Genomic DNA, 26,541 nt, shown 5'->3' on the forward strand with positions numbered 1-26,541 from the left:
AAAAGGAGAACACCCTCCACTCTACAGACCACTCACCAATGGAAATGAAAGGTATGGTCATACTAATACAAGACCCAGGAAACAACAACAAAATGTTTGTTGAGTCACCATTACTGTGTCTCTACCAGATATTATGTTACCGAAGGTAAGTAACTTGTACATTTGTACTCGAGAACACCCCACTTACGATTCTTCCACCAGACCGCTCAGGACAAGGCAAAAATCAGTAATCCTACAACAATTATGTGATTGCAGTTGAAGAGCTGAAAAGGGAGCTTCTCTCCTCTCTACAAATTGCTCTAAAGTGTTTGTGTGCTTCTGTTAGACTTGATTGTGGTGGTGGGGCTAGATGTGTGTTACAATATCAAGGTTAACACAGTCCGAAGGTCAATAATATCAACCTCTCCATATATTGGCTCTCAGTATCAGCTACTAACATATTGTAAAAATATGTAAGGAAGTATGGATTTACTAACCTTTATCACACATCAACTTTTATTGCCAATGTGTCGGCAGTCAGTATCGTGCAGTCAATATAAGAGGAGGTCAATATTAAAACTCCACTAATGTAGTAGAGATGCGGTGGAGCTTGCGTTACGGTGATCACCAGGACAGAATTGTGTGCTTATGATCTCAGACTTTAGGAAACCAGAAGAGGGTCTACATCATAGAAGAGGCAACCAGCATCAGAGAGCTGACCTGAAAAGTAAATTTTATTTCTTGAGATTAGGTGGTGAGGGAAAGATGGCGTTAACTGTGAAGTTGTAAGGTGCAGAGGCCAAGTTATTTTTGGCCAAGGCGCACAGGGACACACCATTGTACTTCTTTTCCTTCATGTATGTCTTCAGATAGAGAACAAATTCCCAAGCAATCATCACACAAAAAATGCAAAGAAGCATCAGAAGGAGAAATCTGTGTTTTCCGTGCAGAAACAGTTTCTTTCCTGAGACCATTCGGAGTCACAGCCTTATTCCCCTGCACCAAGCTCTTCCTTGGAACTGATTCCTAAGCTGCAAAAGAATACGTCAGAATTCCTTGCTTGATCTGCTGATCCTGCACAGGTCCAGATCTTCCTTCTGGCCGTATTAATATTTTTAAGACCGGTCTGGTTACTCGTGGGCCACTGCTTAAGGTCGTCCTATTTCTTCAAACTTGTTGGCTGTGACCCAAACACCTCTCAATTCTGCACTGCCACAGGCACGGACCTCGACGCCTAGAAAGAAATATGACTACAGTGCCCTCCCCGTCCATCTGGAGTGACCCATAATGGTGTCCTGAGAGCATATAAAGGCACCGCACTAGGACTTATCAGTGCAACCCTCAAAGTCTGCTGAAATAATCCTGGTGGCCAAAGAGAAGGTCAGAGCTTACCTTGATAAACAGCCTCACTCTATGGCCAAGAAATTTGCTGGGATAGAGGAATTATTCAGGTCCGATTCCAAGACCTTAACCATCCCTAATAGAGGTGTTGGCTATATGGAATGTAATGATTCCAAGGCCACTAATTGGCTGCCTTATTTGTACTATAAGGCTAGCCTTTATCTTGATGTACAAAATGCCAGACTTCTAGGTACCTATTCAGAAGGGGACATCCCTTGCCCCTCTCGTCCCCTCACAACACCTTTACCACAATGCTGCGTAAAGCTGCAGAATTTCTAGAACTGACTTTGTTTTCCCATTTGACAAAGTCTAACATTTTGATCAAAATCTTCTAACCTACTACTTATTTTGCAGAGGCCTTGGTTCACTTTAAAGGGGGCTCACTGATATCTATTCTCGCTGTGTTGGAAAAGACAAGGTCAGAGCGGTCACCAGACAAATTGTAAGATGCCATAGGCATTCTCTGGCTGGGCCAAAATTCTCGTTCTCAAATCTGTTGAAAGAGAGTCGGATTTCATCCTCCGAACTGAACCCCAGTGCCTTTTCTAAAGCCCTTACGGACTGGGAATTTAAACAACCGGACACTATGGGCCATAGGATTTTGCTTCAGGTAGTCTTCAGTCCCCATGCATTGATTTCCGCTAGCCTGCTGTGTGTATGTGTTGTGAGAATTTCCTAAACTGGTGGCTGTAAGCCTACCAGAACACATGAGGAAGCCAGTGTACAATTTGGTCAGTGCTGGCCTAGATGCCAAGAAACAGATCCTGAACTACTGTTTAGATTCTGCAGATGACTTAGCCAAGACCATGCACACACACCACTGTCACAATGCCTGGGTGCTCTCAACTGGCTTTTTAGGATATGTGCAACCCATCTGATGGATATGCCATTCGATAGCGAGCAGATTTTTGGAGAGAAAGTCAACTTCTCCCTGCAACACTTCAGGAGTAGCTGGGTTACAGCTAGTTCACTGGACCTGGGCTCACCAGCAAGGCAATTTTATCAGCAATACTGAAAAGTTTGAGCCTATTCCTGAGCTCAGCAATCCTAGCATAGCCAACCTTCTAAACCACCTCAAACTCCTCAGCAAAGGTACCGCTTCTTTGGGAGCTGGGGTGTAACTTAGGGTCACCAGCAACATCTGTCTATCCAGTCCTCTCCCTCCTCTGTCGGCTGTGCTGCCTTAAATCCACTCTGACTCCCTGTGGTGAGTAACAAAGAAGCAATCTGGTTCAAAATGTGTTTATTCATAGAAGAAATCAGCACTCCCAGCTCCGCAGTAACAGCACCTTACTCTCCCAAATTCAGCCACTGCCCTAATCATAGTCCTTTGCCTGCGCTACCACACAGAATTCTACAGAATTCTAGGACACCAACTACCAATAAACATTAACATTGCTCCAAGACTTAAACGTTATTTTATTATTTAACTTTTTTCCTTTTAAAACAACTGTAAGTGACTTCTAATCATAAAGGTCAACAGGATGATGAAAATAAATAGGGTGAAAAAAACAAGACCCCGAATAAATAAATAAAAACAAAATCCAAGGACGTATTAGAAGAAAATGTACAAAGTGCATAAAAGTACAACATCAAATAACTGTAACCTTAATATCTACATAAAGTGAACATATTGACATGAAATGGAGAATTGAAATCAACATTTAATCATGTCTATGTATATCACCATGGTACTCGTGTTGTATAAGAAGATATAAGAACCAGTGACATCCTGAAACCTTTTAATACTATTGAAAGTAAACATTTCATTATTGACAGTAAGGTTAGTCTTATTGGAGCCAATTTTCAGAACATTTTCTACATTCCACCTTGTCCCCCTTGATCGCCAATTCCATTACCACAGACCTTCTATATAACTACAGGACTGCATAACTTTCTCCACACCACCTTTTAACTATACTTATATAATCTCCCACCTGGTAAAATATGTGCTTAACATGTTTCCTGACATCCTATTCTGATATCTTATTATTTTTAACTTCAACCACTCTCTTGCAAACAACTTTATCCACACCATTTTGCTGCACCTCGGTCTTGAGCCACCAAGCCATCCATGCAGAGAAAAGAATAGATGTGGGCTTACGACCTCTTAAAATATCAAACTGTGAAATTTTAGTAACCGAATGAGGAGTTGTAATATAGAACCTTAACATGGATCTAACAGATTCTTCAAGGGCATTTTTATTAGCCCACATGATAGTCATTCAACACATGGTTCATGCGTTCAACCAGTCCATTGATTCGAGGATGATAGAGCGAACTTCTGAGATGTTTAATACCGATTCTGTCAGAAATGTAGACTGCTGCACCTACAAATTAAACCCCATAGTCTGATACTACAAATTCTAGGAACCCCGCTCTTCAACAAACATCTCTTACTAACTCAACTGCTTTTTTATCCGTGGGATCAACCACAAACCATATTTCAGGCCATTACTATAATAATTCATTTCAAAAATTGAAAAAGGACCAACCATATCTATACCTACTTTATTCCACGGTTTAGATTGAAGTCATCTGGAATAAGAGGAGGATTACTCTCTCTAAACATTGTCTCAGAGTTACTGCAAATGACACAGTCTCTAACAAAAGAATCTAAACCAGACGGAACTGACTCTTCTTTTGGCCATGATGTAACCCAAATGCCCCTGGTGGCATCAAACACTCACCTCTACAGATAGCTCCTCTGGAATTTTGATAAAGGGATGAATGCTGAGATTGGCATTTTTTTCCTTAGGCCACCCTTCTAGCACATAAATTAAAAGAAAAAAATAATCATCTTCACTTGCAGACCTTCATGCCTTTTTACAGCATGCAGACAACTGGCAACTATCTATAGCAGCAATAAAGCCTTTTCAGATACTCCTCTGGACTTAATGATAATCCATACCATCACTTGAATTCACCCAGAAATCACACTTTTGGTTCTTGACTAACCCCTCAATCTCTCCTAACAAATGAAGCATGATCCTCTGGCACACAGATGCCTCAGATGCCAAACCAAAAGGCATACAATAATACAGAAATGTTCCCAACGGTGAATTAAATGCTGTAAAGTGTCTAGTAGATTGGTCTAATTCAACCTGATGATAGACTGACAGCAGCCCCATTTTAAGAAACCATTCAGCCTGGCCCAATTTCCCCAACCGTTTGCTTATATTGAGAAGAGGATGAAAATCTATCATAATTTCTTTAAGACCACGCAAGTCCATTCACACTATAAAACTATAAAAATCTACTCCTTTTTTTCATGCAACCACTGAAAGCGAAAGCCACAAAAAGGATTCAACAGGTTTGATAACGCCATTGTCTATTAACCATTTCAATTCTATTTCCAGATTATTCCTCAAACTAAATGGAACAGTTCACTCCTTATGTTTAATAGGTATTGCTCAATGCTTGGTCATGATTTCTTTTTGTCTGAAGCTTTGAATTTTCCCTAAGTATTACCAAAAACAGATGGGGACTTTGAATTCAAGCTTTCTGAATCTCTATGTTCCTGGACCACCATTACTTGATCTTTAGTAACAGGTTTGAGCACCATACCAAACAATACTTGGTGTAACCAAACCAGTATGTTAAGACCTTTGACAGCAACATAAATCTTTCCTTGAATCCTCCGACCTCTGAATTTAAAAACATCTTCAATATAACCTTCTAAATCATTTTATATGAAACAGGGGACTTATATGGTAGAAAGAGTTTCCTGTCACCCCATGCCTCACTGAAAAGATCGGCGATGTTCATAGTAATTTGTGCACCTCAATCTACTTATAAACTAGACTTTTATCACCAACTGCAATGTCAACATAAGGATCAATACATTTAACAGGCTCACCCATGACAGTTCTCTTTTCAGATACCACTAAAATTATGTCTTGAAATACATTTATCATTTGTTCCTCTGAATTATCATTGATGGAACTATCATTAACATTTGCCACTTTAGGTGTGTCTTCGTGAACTTTGACAAACGTTTGCAAAATTACCTATATTTGAACAAACTTTACATATGACATTTTTTGTAGGATATTGATTATTCCCTTTAGGATGAGGTGGATTTTCACATCTGATACATATATCGCGTAACTTTAAAAAAATCTGTAGATTTAAACTCCATTTTAAGGGTGTAAGCTGTAACTTTTACTGCCTCCACAGCACATTTCTGGTCTTCAACAACTCTTTAAGGATATATTTGACAGTTCAGTGCTCGGGACTACCCTAACAACCTCTTCAAGAGTAGGATCTCTTATGGTGTGTAACTTTTGTTGAATATGTTTATTGTGATAGTGATCAATAAATTGCTCCCTATTCAATTGAACATCGAAAACACCAAAACGACAATGTGAACTCAATTTCTGAAGTGCACTCACAAATGTATCAACATTTCTGTCAAAAGTCTGTAACCTTTTAAAACGCTTTTAAAACGCTTATGGTGCAAAACAACCAGGCTTGAGTGTCATCTTATTTCCAATTTCTACACCAGTTATTGGAACTCATCAAATTTCTGCCCCTCAGCCACTTCAAGTTGAGGAAGATGTTAAAAAATTATCTGAAAGAGACACGTTAGTGATAGATTCCTTACCTAGAATATCCCCAGGCGTCAGACTGAATCCGTAAAGTTTTTCTAGCAGTACCCCTGCGCGTCAGTAGGTGGCGTCGTGCGGCTCCGTGTCTGTCGCTGGCATCGTAAGCGCCGAGATGACGTCATGGAGACTACTTAAGCGCCACCCATGCGTGCTGACGTCAGTTCTTTCTTTTTCTGCGCCAGAACGCACAGATCCGGTTAGAGCACGTACCTTAGTCACTTTTTGACTGACTGTTTTTAGACTTTTGTCTCCTGTTCACGTTGGTTTCCTGGTGCACGTAGTGATGCCTGGATTTAAGTCTTGTGGGGCCTGCCGTAGCAACATGTCGGTGGCAGACCCCCACGATGTCTGCCTCTACTGCCTGAAGACCGGCCACGACTTCTGGTCCTGTCTGGACTGTTGGGTCATGGCCCTGAAGGACTTGAGGGAGTAGCACCGGAAGCTGCTGGAGGTCCGGCACTCGTCCCAGCGCCGTTCCCGGTCCAGGGGCCGTTCTAGGGAACGCTCGCGGGGCCACAGTCATCGCTCCTCGGGCTCCAAGTCTTCACCCTCGGATTCAGGTAAGAGACGACACAAAAAGAAGTCGAAGAAGCGTGTTCGCTCTCCGACGTTCCCATGTCGGTCCTCGGATGCGGATGAGGGGGACAGGGGCTTTGCCCCTGCGGCTCCTTAGGAGCTCAAGAGTCCCGCGGCCTACCCACCTTACCCGGGTCCGTCGGCGACTCCCGCACAGGTGCAAGAATTTCTTACAACAATGGACTGCCTTTTTAGGTCTTGGGCTCCCGCCGGCACGCCCTCAGGCCCCGCGGTCCCGTGTCAGGATCCTGTTGGTCCGACGGCGCCACCGGCGGATGCAGCTTCAGCGCCACAGGATCCTGCGCCGCTGGCTCGGGCCACGGCGCCACAAGGTCCAGCGCTGCCGGCTCCGGCCCCAGCGCCGCCCTCGGCTCCGCCTCCGGCGCCGCAGTGGGTGCCTTTTGGCCCTTGCCCAGGTTCCAGGACCATTTTGCTCCTAGCTGGGATCCGCATTGGGACACTGCGCCTGTTCGGCCCCGACCGGCGCCGTTCTCGGCGCCATTCCCGACGCCGTATGTTCCTTCTCCGGCTTCCGCCCCACCACCGTGGTCGGTACCACCAACACCGGTGGCGGAGGTGGAGGACGACTGGGAGGGGTTCGGGAACCCTCTCGCCCGTCAGTGTGACTCCGAGCAGTACTGGGCGGACGACTTGGAGGACGCCGGCGACCTCAACGTTTCTTCTGACCTGGGGTTTGCCTCTCCCCCGCCCACTATGAAGTAGGTTGCCTCCTACACAATGGTGCTCTGTCGGGCAGCTGAGGCCCTCTCCCTACGGTGGCCCTCAAAACTGATGACCTTACTGAGGTGCTCCAGACGGCGTCCCATCGTCGGAGCCCCTGCTCCCGTTTAACGACGCCTTTACCGACGTCTTGCTGGGCACGTGGTCACGGCCAGCCACTGGGGCCCCTGTGGATAAGAATGTCGCCAGGCGTCATCGCCCGGCGCCGGGTGACCCCGCTTTTTTGACCACTCATCCTACGCCTGAGAGCCTGGTCATTCAAGCTTCGACGTCGCAGAGTGCCTTTCGCACGGCTCCGCCGGATAAGGACTCTAAGAAGCTGGAACAGTTCGGTAAACATTTGTTCTCCTCGGCCAGCTTGGGGCTGCGGTCAGTGAATACCGCTTGCCTATTGGGCTGCTATTCCCACGCGGTGTGGGGCACAGTTGCGCAGGTGTTACCTCAGTGCCCTGAGGAGACCCAAGCTGTGTTGTCCCAAGCAGAAGGTAAAGATGCGCTAAGTTCGCCATTCAGTGTGGTTTAGACAACGCGGACTCCTTAGGTAGAGCAATTTCTACGACTGTGGCGGTTTGTTGCCACGCCTGGCTCCGATCTACCGGGTTCTCGCCAGATGTCCAAAACTCACTCATGGAAATGCCCTTTGATGATGGCACTTGCCTGTTTGGCGATAAGGCCAATAGTGCGCTGGAGCGTTTTAAGGACTCGCGGGCCACGGCCTAGTCCTTAGGTCTTTCCACGAAAAGCCCAGCCACTCCTGGGTTTCGTTCCTTTCGTGGCAACGGAAGGGGTGCCCAGGCCTGTTCTTTCACCAAGCCTGTGCAGAACCAGCCGCAGCGCGGACGCGGTTTCCGCAGGGGCGGGTCTGGGAATCAGCGTGGGGGTCAGTCCATCTCCGCCCCCGCCGCTTCAGCCTCCAAACCTTCCTAATCCGAGCCTTGTGGGGCATTCCACACCAGTGGGTGGCAGGGTCCGCCTTCCTCTCTCCCATGGCACGCTATCACTTTGGACAAGTGGGTGTTGCAGATCATCCGCAAGGGGTACACCCTTCCCTTTCAGTCCACCCCTCCAGCCATGCCGCCTCAGTTCCACCGCCTGTTGGGGGAACACTTGGCACTTCTCCGGCAGGAAGTCATGGCCCTCTTGGCCAAGGAAGCCATTGAACGTGTTCCTGAGCGAGAAGTAGGGAGTGGTTGTTATTCCCGCTACTTTCCGGTCCCCAAGAAGGACAAGGGGGGCTTGCGCCCCATCCTGGACCTCAGGAACGTCAATCGCTTCCTTCGGAAGGAGAAGTTCAAGGTGTTGATCCTAACTCAGGTCTTGGCTGCCCTTGACCCTGGAGACTGGATGGTAGCATTCGACTTGCAGGACGCATATTTTCACATCCCCGTCCTGCCGGCCCACCGGCGTTACCTGCGGTTCACGGTAGGCCAGGAGCATTTTCAGTTTTCGTGCTCCCCTTTGGCCTTCCAGCGCCCTTTGGGTGTTCACGAACGTGATGACGGAGGTCGCAGCTCATCTGCGCAGGTCAGGGGTGTCCGTCTTTCCCTACCTTGACGACTTGTTTTTGAAGGCGGGCTCGCCCCAGGCAGTCGTCAACCACCTTCAGACTACGGCCGACCCCCTGCATTTGCTGGGGTTCTCCATCAATGTGCCGAAGTCGCACCTGAGTTCCTCTCAAAAGCTCTCCTTCATCGGTGCGGTTCCGGGTTCAACGCTGTTTCGGGTTTATCCTCCTGAGCAGCTAGTCCGGGATATTCAGGTTATGATTCTGATCTTTCAGCCTCTTTCCCGGGTTTCTGTCAGGATAACCCTCCGGCTCCTGGGCCTGATGGCCACCTGCATCCTGCTGGTGTAACGTGCCAGATGGCATATGCGGGCTCTGCAGTGGGACCTGAAGTTCCAGTGGGCACAGCATCAGGGCAACCTGTCCGATCATGTCCAGATCTCGGAGGGCACTGCATGACAATTACAGTGGTGGCTCATGAATTGCGATTGGGTCAATGGCAGATCCTTCTCCCTTCCCCAACCGGAGCACACAGTGGTTACGAATGTGTCCCTCCTGGGATGAGGCGGTCACTTGGGAGAGGCGGAGATCAGAGGCGTCTGGTCTCCAGCCGAGTCCCGGCTCCATATCAATCTTTTGGAGCTTTGGGCGATCCAGCTTGCACTGAAGTCATTCCTTCCCTCTGCTCCGGGAAGTGTACTGCAGGTGTTCACGGACAACACCACCGCCATGTGCTATTGCAACAAACAGTGCGGGGTGTTGTCGGGGTCCCTATGTCAGGAGTCTCTGCGCCTCTGGACATGGCTGGAAAATCAAGGAATTACCTTGGTGGTTCAACACCTGGCAGGTTCTCTGAACGTCTGGGCAGACTAACTCAGCCGCCGGTGCTTGATGGATCACGAATGGCGTCTGAACTCGGACGTGGCGCAAGGTCTCTTTCTGCAGTGGGGAGAGCTTTGGTTAGATCTATTAGCCACCGATGAGAAGGCGGCACTCGCTCGGCAACGCTTTTCGTCGCGAGTGAAGTTGCGGTCTGCTGTACGCCTTTCCGCCTATACCACTTCTGCCCAGAGTGCTGAAAAAGATTCGGTGCGACCGTGCCCGAGTCATTCTTGTGGCTCCGGATTGGGCACAAAGATACTGGTATCCCGAGCTACTCAACATGCCGATCGTTCCCCGATACGGCTGCGTCTTCGAGAGGATCTTCTGTAGTAGTAGCAGGGGGCGGTCCTCCACCCGAACCTGTCCAGCCTCCACCTCCATGCGTGGAGATTGAGCGGTGACAGTTGACAGCTTTCGATCTTTCTCCGGAAGTCTATGATGTCATTTTGGCAGCCAGGCGTCCTGCCACTAAAATGGTATACGCCTGCAGGTGGAACAAGTTTGTGGCATGTTGCCCAGCTAAGGCTGTGAGATCCCTTTCTACCCCTCTTTCTAAAGTCCTTCTGTTCCTTCTTTCTTTGGCCCAGCAGGGCTCTGCTCGGGGCACTATCAAAGGTTATCTTTCTGCCATCTCTGCCTTTCTCAGGCTTCCAGATCAGCCTTCCTTGTTTAGGTCTCCGGTTGTTAACCGTTTCCTGAAAGGCATTACGCACACGTTCCCTCCTGTGCCCTTCATTATGCCTCAATGGGACTTAAACCTTGTCTTGACATATCTGATGTGCGCTCCCTTCGAGCCCCTTCATACCTGTCCTTTGCGTCTTCTCACTCTCAAGACGGCTTTCCTGGTAGCTATCACCTCTGCCAGAAGAGTGAGTGAGCTCCATGCTCTTTCTTCCAAACCTCCTTTCCTTTCTGTTCATCCGGACAAGGTGGTTTTAAGGACCCGTCCTTCTTTCTTGCCAAAGGTTGTCACGCCCTTCCACATCGGGCAGACCATCACTTTGCCCACCTTCTTTCCACCTCCTTCAAAAGAGGAAGAGAGGCTCCACTGTCTGGACCCAATATGTGCGCTCTCGTTCTACCTGAAGTGCACGCAACAGTTCGGGGTAGATGATCAGCTCTTTGTTGGCTACGTGGGCGCCAAAAAAGGTTGGGCTGTGCACAAGCGGACCATCTCTCGGTGGGTCGTTCTCTGCATCAAAGCCTGTTACTCGTTGGCTAAGAAGGAGCCTCTTGTGGGGCTGCTTGCCCATTCCACCAGGGCGATGGCAGCCACTACTGCCTTGGGATGTGGCGTCCCCTTGCAGGACATTTGTCAGGCAGCTTCGTGGGCTTCGCTGCACACGTTTACCAAGCATTACTGCCTTGACAGTCAAGTTCGGAGAGACTGCTTTTTTGGCAGTTCTGTTCTCTGTGAGTTTCTGGTGTAATCTTTTTCGCAGACCCACCACCGGGGTTGGTATTGCTGGGGTATCTATTCTAAGGTAAGGAATCTATCACTAAATGTGTATCTTTCAGATGCACAAGTTACGACTTGTGTAACGATATATCTGTAAGAGAAATTAGTTAGTGGTAGATTCCTTACCGCCCCACCCATCCTCTCCGTTCTGCGAACTGATTTCTAGGGATAAGGTCATCCCTTTCAGGGCCCTAGTTTTGTGGCACCAGTGGTCAGTTTCTTACATGGCTCTGCGGACCTGGCGCGGAAAGTCGTGTACAGAACGGACGTCAGCGCGCATGGGTGGCGCCTAAGTAGTCTCCGTGATGTCATCTTGGCACTTATGACGCCAGCGACGGACGCGGAGCCGCACGACGCCACCTACTGACGCGCAGGGGTACTGCTAGCAAAACTTTTCAGATCCAGTCTGACGCCTGGGGATATTCTAAGGTAAGGAATCTATCACTAACTAATGTTACTTACAGATATATCGTTACACTAGTAGTAACTTGTGCCTCAAATCCCAGTGAATGGAGAAGAAGAAATGTCTTTCAGGTATAAATCGAGATGCTCTTATAGTCCCCACGCACATTTGAAATGCTTGAAACCATTGTTTCCACTAAATAGGAGGAAGTGCTAGCGTTTCTAAGAATGGAGGTGGAGGAGCAACAGACTTATGCTTCCCTTACTGTAATACTCCCAGCTATCTGAATAACTAAATAGGTACACAGCCTATAACCACAAGCTATTTAGTTAATGATGCGATACTATGTGTAAACACAAATCAATGTTGTATTAACAAAAAAACACATAGAAGTAAAACTAGAGTAGTTTTTAATTTGTGTATCAATGTCTTATCAATCAATCATTATTCATGATTATCTAATTTCTTAAACTGCATCAGAATTTAATGAATGGTTGGATACAAGTGCGCCTATCACCGAGAATAGGGTAAGGCTTTATAAAATGTTAAATATTCAAAGAAAGGTGTGCCTATCACCGAAGATACACACCACTGGTAGAATTTGTCGCTCTACTGCAGAGCTGTATTTCATGATACTAATTTGAAATAATACAAACCTCTGGTGTGTTTTCTGAAGGTGGTCGGTCTTGTTGATTAAAATAGACGAGACCTAAAAAGATTTGCCGACAATCCTTTAGACTATTTTTATGAGGAAGTTGGGCATGCTTTCAGATACTGAATTTTTTGTGGGTGTGCTCTTTGTTTTTTTTAATCAACACCAGCATTAGCCCGCCTTCAGAAAGGAGGTTACGCTTGGCATAAGCAGGAAATTGACCTTGACTCGATACGTTGCCTGGATTCGTACTGGTTAGGGCCCAAACTCGTTTCACCTGTGTTACATTTCTGCAGTGTAAGACAGAGTCGAGAAAAGGCATTGAGTCCAATGGTACGATGACTCCACTCTCCTTGTCACCAAAACTAGATATGATGAGTAACGAAGAAGTAATCTGCTGGTTCAAAGTGTGTTTATTTGTAAAAGAAATCACCGTTCCCAGCCCCACAGTAACCACCATTTTCTTCAAACCTCAATTGCTGCTCTGACATCATAGTTCTCTGTCCTGAGCTAATATCAGAACTCTAGAACCTCGGCCACCAATATACATTAATACTGCTGCTGCAAGACTACAACACCCCCCCAAACCAATGAATCCCCACTACACTTTCACTGATATCTTCTCATTATTGGGGATGATTTCTCACTTTTCCGTCTTTTGATCAGAATGGACTACTATGTCATTCAGCTGATCTTCAAGGGCTGAGCCCTAGCCTTTCTGTCCCTCCCTCAAGACAGCATTTCATCAGCTGGGACATGCTATCCACCACGCACTCGAATTCTGGAGGGTGAGATCCTTTTCCTCCTCAGCCAGCACCCCACCGAGAGAGCTTGATGATCCAAGCCTCCACGTCAAGGATTAAACCTGGTGAATTCCCTAACACACCACTGGATAGGGAATCCAAAAGGCTGGATTCCTTGGGCAAGAGAATGTTCTCTTCCATCAGCCTAGCACTGCGGTCAGCAAAAACAGCGTGCCTTTTGGGCCATTTTCCCATACACTATGGGGTTCGGTTGCATGAGAGCTGCCTATGGTCCCAGGGGAGGACCAGACCATATTCTCTCAGGTTGTCGCATACGGGAGGGATGCAGTAAAGTTCTTAATTAGATGTGGCACGACTGACTCGCTAGGTAGAAAGATTTAGTCGTCGGTGGCAGTGGATAGCAGGGCTACGGCCAGGTCCTTGGCCTTTTCTATGGCCCAGTCCTTGGCCTTGTCTATGGCCCCTCATCAACCCCAATCCACTTTGCACCCCTTTCATGGCTATGAAAGGGGTCTCAACCGCACTCATACCCTCTCAGCCACCACGGGCAGCAGACTTCCCAGTCTTTTTGTGTCCAAGGGAGTTAACATCAGAGACCATGTGGGACCGGCGGCCAGCGTTCAAGTCAGTCCACCACCCCCAAACTGACAGCCATTGCCTTCAAGCCTCTTTAGCCGGCTCTCAGACCATCATGGGCACTCAGTGGGAGGCTGGATATGCCATCTCCTCCCTCACTGGTAGTCCCTAACATCAGACTGTTGGGTACTATAGAAAATCCAAAGAGGTTACTCCCTCCCCTTTGTGACACCCCCTCCACCCATGCCCCCCACTTACGATCAGCTGACGGAGGACCATCTCACCTTGCCCTGTCAAGAGGTGTAGGCTCTCTTGGCCACGGGAATCATAGAGAGGGTGCCTACATTAGAAGTAGGTTGTGATTGCTATTGATGCTACTTTCTAGTGCAAAAGAAGGATGGAGGACTTTGGCTTATCCTAGATCTGCACTTTATAAACCTCTTCTTGGGAAATTCAAAATGCTCATGCTCAAGTATTCTCTGCCCTAGATCCGGGAGACTGGATAGTAGCGTTGAACTGGCAGGACACTTTTTCCACAACCCCGTCCTGCTGGCTCACAGACGTTATCTGCGGTTCACGGTGTGCAACAATCACTTTCAGTTTGCTGTGCTACCTTTCGTAATTACCAGTGCCTCTCGAGTGTTCACCAAGGTGATGGCAGCGGTCGCAATTCATCTCTGGATGGCGGGATTTCAATCTTTTCCCTACTTCAATTACTGGTTGTGTAAGGCGTGCTCGCCCCAGGCCATCGTCATCCACCTTCAGACTAAGGCGAACCGACAGCACTGGCTGGAGTTTACTATCAACATGCCTGAGTCACACCTGACTACCTCTCAGACGCTCCCTTTTTTCAGAGCTGGTCTGGACACAGTGCCTATCCTGCCGAGCAGCGAGTGCAAGATATTCAGGCTATCATTCCAATGCTTCAGCCTCTGATCTGGATTTGGGTGAAAATGACTGAAGCTGTTGGGCCTCATGGCCTCCTATATCCTGCTGATGACACATGTCCGCTGGTATATGCAGGGTCTGCAGTAGATCCAGAAGGCTTAGTGGGTGCAGTATGTGGGGAATCTCTTCGACATGGACCAGATCTCTGAGGGAACTGCAAAAGTAATTCGGTGGTGGCTAACAAACCCTCTCCCTTCCTCAGACAGAGTTGACTGTAGTCACAGATGCACCACTTCGGGGCTGGAGTGGCCATCTGGGAGAGGGAGAGATCAGAGGACTCTGTTCTGCAGTTGAGTCAGAGCTTCGCATAAACATGTTGAGGCTTCGGGTGAATCCCTTGGCACTAAAAGCCTTTCTTCTTTTGATCAAGGGAAGGCTTGTGGTACTGCAACAAACAGGACAGGGTGGGGGTGTGAAGCCTTTATCAAGAAGCTCTGTACCTTGGGTCATGGCTGGAGCATCCGGGCGTTTCCCTGGTGGTGGAGCATCTGGCAGGCTCTCTTAATGCCAGAACAGACAAACTCAGCCGAAGATGCCTAGCGGATCACGATTGGCATCTTCACTATGAGTTGGTAGGAGATCTCTTTCTGCAGTAGAGAGAGCCTTGGTTAGATCTGTTCGCCACTTCTGAGAACGCGCAATGTTATCAGTTCGGCATGCTCGACTTTCCAAGGAGACTCTTGCTCAGAGACGCTTGTCGTCTTGAGTGGAGCTCTGGCTTCCTGTAAGCCTTTCCACCAGTACCACTCCTGTCCCAGAGTTCGCAAGAAGATCAGGAACGACTAGGCCCAAGTCATTCTTGTAGCTCCTGATTGGACACAGAGAGTCTGGTATCCCGAGCTGTCGAGCATTGCCATGCCTCCTCCGATCAGGCTTACTCTTCAGGAGGATCTTCTGTCGCACAACAGAGCAGGGTTCTGCACCTGAACCTGTGTACCCTCCACCTGCATGCGTGGAGATTGAATGGCGACAGTTGATAGCTTTTGAACTTCCTTCCTAAATCTGTAACGTTATTCTGGCAGCCAAGCGTCGTTCTACCAAGTTGGTATACTCCTGCCTTTGGGAGAAATTTGTGTCATCGTGTACTTCCCACAACGTTGACCCCCTATCTGCACCTGCATGAGTTCCCTTGTTTGCATTGTCTTTGACCCAGCAGGGCTCTACTTTGGGCACAGTAAAGGTTTGTTTTCTGCATTGTTGCAGTTGCCGGGCCAACCTTCTCTCTTTAAGTTACCTGTTGTGGCTACGATCCTTACAGGCCTGCAGCATATATTTGCACCCACGCCCTTCATCATGCCTCAATGGGACCGCAACCTGGTCCTCTCTTTTCTCATAGGTGCACCTATTTAACCTCTGCACAATTGTCCTCTTAGGCGATTGACCATCAAAACTGCCTTTTAGAGGCCACAACATCGGCCTAGATGGTAAGCACACTGCAAGCTCTCTCGGCTCACCCTCCTTTTACTACCTTTTACCCAGACATGCTGGTTCTCTGGTCCCATGCCTTTTTCCTTATAAAGCTTGTGACTCAACTCTATATAGGCCAGCACATCACCTTGACTACTTTCTTCGCTCCATCTCAACTCTTCACAAAAGAGGAGAGACTCCACTGCCTGTACCCAAAAAGAGTGTTGTCATTGTACCTTGACCGCACAAGAGAGTTCAGGCTGAACGTTTAATTTTCCGTGAGCTATGTGGGAGCAAAAAAGGAGAAAGCTGTACAGAAGAGAACCATTTCACGATGGATTGTCCTCTGTGTCATAACAATAGTGCATTTTCCTCTTTTACCCCAACCCACCCATCCTGGGGGGCTGCTTGGTTTATCTTCCTGACAGTCCTAACTAATCACAAGATCTTGAATTCCCAATACACATTCTGCAATGTAACCAATCTTTTCTCCATTACTTTCACCTAAGTAATTTAAGTTTTCCTCTATCCATCCTGCCACTGACGCCCACCTTTTGACAACCTTAATTCATGCACAGATCTCTTTTCTTGCATATGCTGCTTTTTCTAGGTTATAAATTGCCAAGAAGCGGGCAAGCCACTGCTGAAAAGTTGTGGGGTTAGGATCCAGCCATGCGGATACTATACAAAGTCGTAGGACCACAAAGGCTATAAACAGTAGCTCTTGACCGCATTCCCCTGTTCGGTTTCCACCACCCCTAAAACCATCATGCAGGCAAATGGGAGGCAGTCTATTCCAAGAATTTCTTTAAAGAATTTAGTAATATCTTGTTTTATGCTCGTGAGCGTATTGCAAGAAGAAAAAATGTGGACCAAATCTGCCTGGTATAAAGCACATCGGGGACAAAAAGTTTACCATTCCCCCATTTAGCTATCTGTTTGAGTATAGTAGAACGAAAAGCAGGTCTTCTAATATTGTGCCTGTAACCGAGCCGGGATTAAGACCTTTCGTGCCATCTTGAATGAGTGCTTAAATAAGGCCTTCGATATACCAATTTGCTCTTTCTATCTTAGTGACCACCGTTCCAGATCATCTTTCATCAGAGCATTGAAGAGATTATAGATGGTGTGTATGGAGGGATCCCTGTTTCCTACTAATGTGTAAGTTATACAATTTCTAGAGAAGCCAATTGGTCCACCTCCCTTTTTAAGTGCAAAATCCCTAATCTCTTCAAAAGAAACAAATCCTTCGACAGAAAAGAAGGACCCAAGTTTCAGCAACCCGAGCTCCCCCCATCTTTTAATCGTTTGGTCTTTAGATGTTCCAGGAAGATTTGGGTTGCTTAACAATGTTGTGTAAAAATTCATTCTTCCTATACCAAGTAATCTATGGACAGCTTTCCAAACTTTAAATCCCCCTGGTAATGTCTAAATCTAACTTTTGTATAGGGATTATCATTTAGATAACGCCATAGCCATCCCGAAGCTTCACCCCCTAGTATAAGCTCAAGTGGATTTGGAGCCTCTCTGGTGCGTCTATTGGTTGGTTTCTCTTGCACCAAAACCCGGTTGTATAACATTGTGGTAGCCCAGTAGTACAATCTAAGCACCGAAACTGCCCTCATCACCGCCACCGACGACATCAGGACCCTGCTCGACAAAGGAGAAACCGCGGCCCTCATCCTCCTGGACCTGTCAGCCGCCTGCCACCGCACACTGCGAACACGCCTCTACGACGCTGGAATCCAAGAGAAGGCCCTGGACTGGACCACCTCCTTCCTCTCTGGCAGAACACAGAGCGTCCGCCCCCCCCCCCTTCCGCTCTGAAGCCACTGAGATCATCTGCAGCATACCCCAAGGCTCATCCCTCAGCCCAACGCTGTACAACGTCTACATGGCACCACTCACCCACGTCGCACGACACCAAGACCTCAACATCATCTCCTACGCCGACGACACCCAGCGGATCCTCTCCCTGCACCGCCAAAACCAACCTCCACAAAGGAATGAAGGCCGTCGCCGACTGGATGAGAAACAGCCGACTGAAGCTGAACTCGGACAAGACGGAGGTCCTCATCCTCGGATCCACCCCCTCGGCCTGGGAAGACTCCTGGTGGCCGACTGCACTAGGAGCACCCCCCAGACCCACTGACCACGCACGCAACCTAGGGGTCATCCTCGACTCCACCCTCTCCATGAAGAAGCAGGTCAACGCCGTATCCTCCTCCTGCTTCAACACCCTCCGCATGCTCCGCAGGATCTTCAAGTGGATCCCAACCGAAACAAGAAGGGCAGTTACCCAGGCCCTCGTCAGCAGTAGACTGGACTACAGAAACACACTCTACGCAGGAGCCCCGGCCAAACTCCTGAAACGACTCCAACGCATCCAGAACGCATCCGCACGCCTGATCCTCAAAGTCCCTCACCGCAGCCACATCACTCCCCATCTGAGAGACCTGCACTGGCTCCCCATCAACAAGAGGATAACCTTCAAACTCCTCACCCACGCACACAAGGCTCTCCACAACACCGGACCAGTGTACCTCAACAGCCGACTCATCCTCTACACCCCCACCCGCCAGCTGCGCAGACCACGCCCTAGCCACCGCTCCCCGCATCCGAAGAGTAACCACCGGTGGCAGATCATTTTCCCACCTCGCCGCCAAGACATGGAACACCCTTCCTATCCGCCTGCGGCAGAGCGAAGACCTTCTAACCTTCAGGAGACTCCTCAAGACCTGGCTCTTTGAACAGTAGCAGCTTTCCCCCCCCCCCTACCCCCCCCCCCCAGCGCCTTGAGACCCTCATGGGTATGTAGTGCGCTTTATAAGTGACATGATTGATTGATTGATTGATTGATTGATTGATTGATTGAAGGTTGGGTAAGGCCCATCCTTCTCTCTCCCTCGGAAGCGTAAGAAATGTGATGGCCCTTCTTGGCTTGGCGTATGCCCATTTAAATCGGGAGAACAAATCTTCCATTTTCTTTAGACATTCGTTTAAAAATTCTAGTGGAATTGCTTGCAAAAAATATAAAATGTTAGAGAAAAAAGCATGTTTATAGCATTGCATCTCCCAATAATGGATAAATGAAGGTTATTTAGCCTATATAAGTCTTGCTTGGTTCTAGTTAATAGAGGTTCTATATTGTCTTTGATGATATCATCTATTTATGCGGATATATCTATCCCTAGATAAGTTGCTTTTCCCGTAATTCTGTGATTAATGATTGTTGTATTTTTATTAATCACTAGCTGTGTTTTAGAGCGATTAAGAGCATATCCAGAAAGTTTCTCAAATCTATCTGCTTCTTTTTCAATTTCCTGAAGAGTCGCATTTGGATGTGGGGTTACAAGGGCGACATCGTCGGCATACGCCAACACTTTCGTTTCCCAGCCATGAGTCACCATGATCGTATTATTTTCTAGCTGTCGTAAAAAGGAGTCAATATAGATCGCAAATAGTAGGGGTGAGCTCGGGCAGAATTGTCGGGTCCCCCGAGTTATGTCAAACGGTTCCGACAGTGTGCCATTAACGCAGACCCTGACCACTAGCTGATAATAGAGCATTTTAATGGCCTGTAATAGCCCCTCTTTGATACCGACCCTTGACAGGGCCTCCCATAAGAAAGGCCAGGAGACCCTGTCAAAGCCTTCTCTGCGTCAAGTAGAATTACGGTCATTGGGTCATTAGATGTTGTTGTGGGATCTAAGAGTGTGATTACCCTCCTAACTTGATCAATCGTCCCCCTCCCTGGGATGAATCCATGCTGATGCTCATAGACAACTTTATGGATAATTGGTGTTATACGGGATGCCAGGAGCTTGGAATATATCTTGCTGTCGCAGTTTATCAGTGTTACTGGTCGATAAGAGCCGGGCTCACTCGCCGGCTTATTGTTTTTAATGAAGATCATAATTTTGGCGGAAGACCAGGAGCTGAGAGGTTTACCCCCTTTGAATACATGATTAAATAGCAGGGTCATGCAATCTTTGAGTTGCTGTGAATTTATTGTGTAGAATTCAGCCGTGATGCTATCCAGCCCTGTGGCTTTATCATTAGGCAGGCTGTTAATGCTTAGTAATACCTCGACCCAATACGGGGGAGCGTCTAGTTGTTGTTGATCTTCTGCCAAAAATTGTTCTCCCGGTATTGAATTCAGATATTCCTTGATTTCTATAGGATCTCCTGAGAGGTTGTCCTGATATATCTTTTGGTAGTATAATAAAAACGTATTTCGGATACTGTCTGGATCTGAGACGAGTCCTGGTATAGTGTCCCTAATCTCCTGTATTGTATTTTGAGTAGTTTTTTGTCTGGTTCTCACGGCCAAGTGATGCCCCACCTGCTCACTTCACTCATATGCTGTATGTTTAGCGATGGTTTCCATAAAGAGTGATTTTTCTACTCTTACCTTGGCCTGTGCCTCCTCAATCCCCTCTCCCTTTTTAAGCGTTTTGACCAGATCCTCTTCTGCTTGACCTAACGTGACTTGTAAATCATGAGTTTGTTGCCGTTTTCTTTTTTGGAGATTCAGGGAGAATCTAAGGGTTTCCAACCCGGTTTATCTGCTTTCAGTGCGTCCCAGACATTATCAATTCCTGTACTACCTACATTTTCCCTTAAGAACAATGGTATCCAGTTCCTCATATGTTTAGCAATTATCCTCATTCAAGAGTAGGGCTCGCTCGAAGCTCCAAGAGCTGGGCTGGAGTCTAGATTATTTTCCCTTGATTTCTATTACTATACGGTTATGTTCAGAGAGTAAGCGTGGGGCTTTTTCTATCTCACACTCATGAAGAAGGGAATAAGATACCAGTATAAAATCAAGTCGGGCATGAACTTTGTGAGGATTAGAAAAAAAAGTAAAACATGGATCTGAAGCGTTTTGCCAGTTCCATACATCGTTGAGCATGTGATCTATACATAGTGCCCTTAATGCTCGGAATACTTTAGATTTCCTGCCACTGTATGTCCCCTTTGTTCGTGAGTTCAATCTCATGCTAGCCGTGATATTTATGTTAAAATTACTGCAAAAAATCATAGGGAGTGACCAGGCCTCAAGTTCACTATTTACCTGATCAAATAAACCGTGGATCGTCAAGGATACTACCATAGATTGTGTAAATGGTTAATGATTCTCCAGTGGATACACAGCAGTCTGTTATCATCCATCTTCCTGCTTCATCAGCCATTGTTCGAGGAAATTGTAGTGTAGCATTTGAGGACAAAATCGCCACCCTTCTTGTCCGTGTGTTTTGTGTTGTCCTCCAAGTACTCTATATCCTAATGATTTCAAGAGATGCCTTTGCGCTCCCTCTATGTGAGTCTCCTGTATGCACACTACGTCTGCCTTTAGAAGGCGAAGCCCTACAGCAGTATGACGTCGGGGACAAGATGGCGTCCGAGTAGCCGTCCCGCTCGAGACGCTCCTCGGGTCTAAGCCCAGTATCCCGAATCAAACACCCGATGCCTCGCTAAAGATGTGGGGAATCTCAGTGATTACTCACCCGAGTCACAGAAGCTCCACTACCATACGCCCGGGCCCACTGGGGAGCTCCTTCACGTAGGTGTGTTGGGCACCCGGGCAGTCCGATCAATCCTTTGTTGCGCTTGTTGGCCTGCGGCAAGCTGACACTGCGCGTCTCCCGCCCAGGCGTTCTCTGTGACTTCGGTGCCCCTGGTCGGTCTGTGGTGGGAGCACACACAAGTTCAAGTTTGTCTTGCAGTTACAGCTACAGCCACAGTAACAAGGAGGAGGCGCTGGCCACGGAATAAGAGACTTCCTTTCTCTGCTTACAAGGTGCAACATTATAGCCTGAACTGGGACAAGTCAGGACGATGTGGGAAAACTGGCAAAGCCATGAACAATCAACAACCCTTGGCCACTGCAAGCCAGCCCTTAGCACAAAAAGAACCTCTGAGTGGAAACTGCGGCAAAAAATCGGAGGGGCGAGGCAGCAAAGGAAATGAAAAAGCTGAGAGCATGGACAAATCTAATAAAATTGAAACCATGAAAGAGCCCTGTTCAAGGGCTCTTGGGATACAGTGGACTGTCAACCATTAATCTCCAACATTTTCGGTACTGCTACTCAAAAGGGGGCACTTTCATCAGAAACTCCAGAGCTGGGCAAGGGAAGAGAAGAACAAGTGGCTGCTGAAATTATTCCTACCCCTGTGGCTTAACTTTCCCTCAATGCTCAGGATAATTCTGACGCAGGCCATTTTTTAACCCTGTATGATCTCGTTCCCACAAATCTTGTTGTGAGCTCCATTAAAGGAGCCAAAATATCTTGAGTTAACTTGTGAGACAGTGAATACCCTTTCAACACAGACTCGTTCCCCTGACATACCTGACATTTTTTTCTCACTAACAGATGACTCTGAGATCTCCGATGTCAGCTTATCGGCCTCCAGCGAAGACGAGGGGGCCAACTGGAACAGCAGCTCAGAATCTGGTTTTCCTTCATCCACGCTAATCCATAACAAAAACAAGCATTGGCATAGCCAATAGGTCTCGCTTTTGGGACCTTCTAAGTATTTAGTTATGCAGCACAATATTCTTGGTGCAACAGCAACTGTTGCATGGCTAAACACTTAAAAGGTCCCAAAGGCAAGACCTATTGACTATGCCAATGCTTGTTTTCATTCCTACGTGGCATTTTGTATACACATCTGTCTGTTACAGGTTGGACTTTGCACAAACTTTCCAAATGAAAATTACGCTTGAGACTAGTTTGATGTACTTTAGCAAATGTCATGCAAAGAATAAAATAAGGGAAAACTGCTTCTGATCATTAAGACTGTGGGATTATTTTTCCCTTCCCCTGCTCCATATATTTATAATTGACTCTAAGCGGTGCTTTTAGCAAGTCTCGTCCCTTCTTTTTAGTGTTTTACTAATCTTTTTGAATTCCGTGAAGCATGTTGTTTTCAGTGGTAAATAAACAACGCGCACACGTGAATTATAAAAACGGTGGAGCAGTAGATGTGATGTCAGTAGTGCATAGAAGGGAATGTACCAGGGTACTGAGCTGATGCTGAGAGGATGGATGACGGGGACCTTAGACTTCGCATGGTGTGCAGAGATGTCCCAAGAAAGCTGACTGGCAAGGGCTGGATCGTGTGACCTGTGCTCCATCCGTGTTCATTTGCTGCATGCAGTCGCCACTGTTTATACAAACATCCCAATCAAGCACCGTGATAATGACTTCTTTTATTTGCTGGTTCTTAAATTGGAAGTGGAATGTATTTTGCAGTTTGTGCGTTTCAGAAGCAGCTAAGCATTCCAGGGTATGACTTATTCCTTTACTTCTTTTCTTCGTGAGGACTAAATACATTGCGGTTTGCAGATCTCAATTGCCCCCAAAAAAACGGGCGAGGCAGAGACGGTAACGAACATGGCGGCGCCCCGGAGCCTGAATAAAGGCCCGCAGAGGTGACTGATCAGAGTGCCGAAAGACGCGCTCTGTGGTGAGGGAGGGGGAGGGAGTTGAAGCGCGGCCAGGCTGATAGTGAAAAGACACGCTCTGTGGTGAGGGAGGGGGAGGGAGTTTGCGTGAGCAAAACAGAGAGGCAGAGAACGGGAGAGGCATAGCAAACATTGAGGTGCTATGGCTGCGCGGCCGTGAAAGTGACACGGCGGCGCGAAAGTGAAAGAAAAAAAATGAAGAGCTGACGAGGAGGGAGTGGGAGGAGGGGGAGGGGAATCGCGCGCGAAAGTGAAAGAAAAACAAGCTGACGAAAGCCAGATGGCAGCTGTGCACGTTGCGCGCACTTGTGCCCGTAACAGCAAGCTGGTGGCCAGCAAAAGCCTCTGGATAGCACTTTCAAAACCCGCTTACTAAATGTCTCGCTTGAGACAGCGCATACGCTGGCTCAGGCGAGACCTAAAAAGGGAGGAAAAATCCACGTGAGACATCTGATTGTGGCAGTCTCAGCGACTTGAAATGGGACTACTCCCCTTCACAGCTAACGTCACTACCAGGTCAAATGATCAGATCGGAAGGGAGCGCTGCAGGAGAGCTGGCTGGCGCCGTGAAGATGAATGACCCCGTTTTGTCAATGGTGGTACAAACAATTCAGAGCTTCCAGGAGGAGGTGAAGATAAACAGCCAGAGGGCACGAGGGTGTGAGGGCACCAATTCCTATTAAAGATATGCCCATCAGACTGTCCCAGTAATCACAGAAACCTGAAGGGATACACTATAGGAAAAGTGACCCTCTAGGATTGCTTAGCCGACTCTTGGTAGCAAGGGCACTGGACCTCTTATCAGGCTCCCTGTCCTCCTTCTTCTCTTGATATTGGCAGATTATTTAAAAACAAAAATGCACATTCAATAATTGTTAAAGCAATATGATCACTGCCTTCATTATTGGTTTATAAAATTCATGAAATGTATTTACAAAATGTTGACAAACATTGACAAAATGTCAGAATTGATTACTTCTCAGCACAGTGAGTACACCTTGCAAAGTGTTTGGGAGAGGCAAATAGGTTGTTAAGAATTATTAGCTATCCTGATCTAGTTGTTTAGTATCCAACACCTGCATTTATGTAAAATAGACCTTAAATATTTGGGCATGTGCTTGCTGCAGATTTGATAAGCTGTGTAGAACTCCAGTAGCACTATTTTGGATGGCATAGTTAGTTAACTGATATATTCCTGGTACTCATACGAGCATTACATTTAAAGCCCTCAAGAACTAGAAAATGAATATGGACCCATGTATTTTAATGGTCTGCACAAGAGAAATAAGATATTTAATGGAATAAACATTGATTTTACTTTGTGATAATCTAATTTTTATTTGCCACTGTGAAGTGATGTAGGTGAGAGGTTGTGCTTACCCTTGATCTGTTTTTAATTAAAATCTATTTGTTACATCAAATTACTAATGTATGAAATATACAGGGAAATAAAAGTACATGGAATGAAAACCAAAAAGAATGGGGTTGGACTTCTTGTTGGTTCAACGTTGGTATTCAACCTTTTTGAAATTCTTTCTTACTTTGAATGCCATTATTGTTCTGTTTCTTTCACACACTTTCAATATGTGATATAAAGATTCAGTCTTTCAACATCCTAAATATCAGTTGAAAAAGTCATTCCGTGTTTACATTTTTTAAAGCATAATATGTATTCTATTTATGCTCATTCAATGTTTTATGGGCCAAGTTATTATTCCATGCATTGTTTTCTTATTGTTATTAAAGAAAGATTGTGATTGAACCTTTGTTTTATTCTTTTTCTTTGACTTATTTAGGGGGGCAAAACTGTGTGTAGTGAAAACAAAAAGAAAAGAGAAACAAGCAGAGACTTTGACGCAAGATTATATTATAACACGTAAGTAATCATTTCACTTTTATTTTTTTATTACAAGACTATTTTACTAAACAATCGTATGTACATAATGAGTCCATGCAATACATTTTCAAGTACAAATTTTTAAGCAACAATAAAAATATAATGCATGATAAAGGGGACATCAACTCTCACATTTAGTAATTACAGTCTGCCCTGTTTGCCTCTGTCCAAGTTATCATGGGCCTAGGCCTCAAAGAAAGTTGGAAATGTGTTGCATTTGGAGCAAATTTCTGACTTTCCTGGAATTAACAAATGATTACTGGACTATTTCTGGGCAATTATAATAGTCCTAGACTTCTAAGACTACACGCATGCTCACACTTTTGAACATTTACACATTCTGAAACGTAATGTGTGCAATTCCTTATATGTAAAAATACATCATCAGCCCTGTTGCAGGTACATCAAATTAAGTGCACTCGCTACCACATTGGGTTAGTCAGACATTTGGCGAGAATATCACCCTGCCGAACCAGCTTATACGTACATGTCCACAGTTCCCTCTCCCGGCTAGACTACCTATTAACACCACACAGCTACATTCACTGGTTTTCCCAAGCCTCACACCTTCCTAGGGGGCTGTTGGACCACTCTCCAGTCTCTGTCAAATTACATACACTAGCTCGTAAACCCCCATTTAAGTGGCGAATGTCAGCATGGCACCTTTGAGACCGGACTACCAGGAGACACTTACTGGGGCGATCCAGGAATACATAGATTTAAACGCCGCCTCCGTTTTAACTAAGATACTCCTTTGGGAAGCTCTAAAGCCCACAATCTGAGGGGTTGACATTAGTTACAGTGCTAATTTGCGCAAACGCTCCACCCAACGGGATTAGCTCGAGGCCCAGCAGACATCCCTTGAGACACAATACACTCTATATCCCAGCCCTTCCCTCCAACGTAACTTACTACAAATATAACAGCAGTTACAACACCACCTTATGGATGAGGCTAAAGAGATCTGGTTGGCATCGCAACACCAGATCTATCAATGGGGGGAACAAATCGAGTACAATGCACCACAGGTTTTGTCAGGTGGGGAGGTCGCCGGCCGTTGTCTCCATTATCCGAGGTGCAAATGGGTTGTTACATTTGTCCCCAAGGATGGTCAGTGTGGAATTTGCATGTTACTTTTCCACATTGTTTTCACTCCAGGAGCAGCTCTTGCCTGACCTGATAGCGGAGTTCCTTAGGGATATTCCCCCTCAGAAACTTACCGACCAGATGAGAGATCAGCTTGATGCCCCTATTATGGCCAATGAATTAAG

General features: G+C 46.7%; 1 protein-coding gene across 1 annotated transcript in view; it reads left to right on the top strand.

The window, feature by feature from the left end:
• Nucleotides 1–26,541, top strand: part of WDR70 (WD repeat domain 70) — a 1,822,964-nt gene that overhangs the window by 1,569,175 nt on the left and 227,248 nt on the right. Inside the window, exon 14 of the mRNA XM_085631103.1 lies at nucleotides 25,170–25,249. Coding sequence (XP_085487229.1) covers nucleotides 25,170–25,249 — 80 coding nt within the window. The remainder of the gene's footprint in view (nucleotides 1–25,169; nucleotides 25,250–26,541) is intronic.

This window comes from Triturus cristatus, chromosome 2_1, assembly GCF_964204655.1.
Source record: "Triturus cristatus chromosome 2_1, aTriCri1.1, whole genome shotgun sequence".
NCBI classification, from domain to species: domain Eukaryota; kingdom Metazoa; phylum Chordata; class Amphibia; order Caudata; family Salamandridae; genus Triturus; species Triturus cristatus.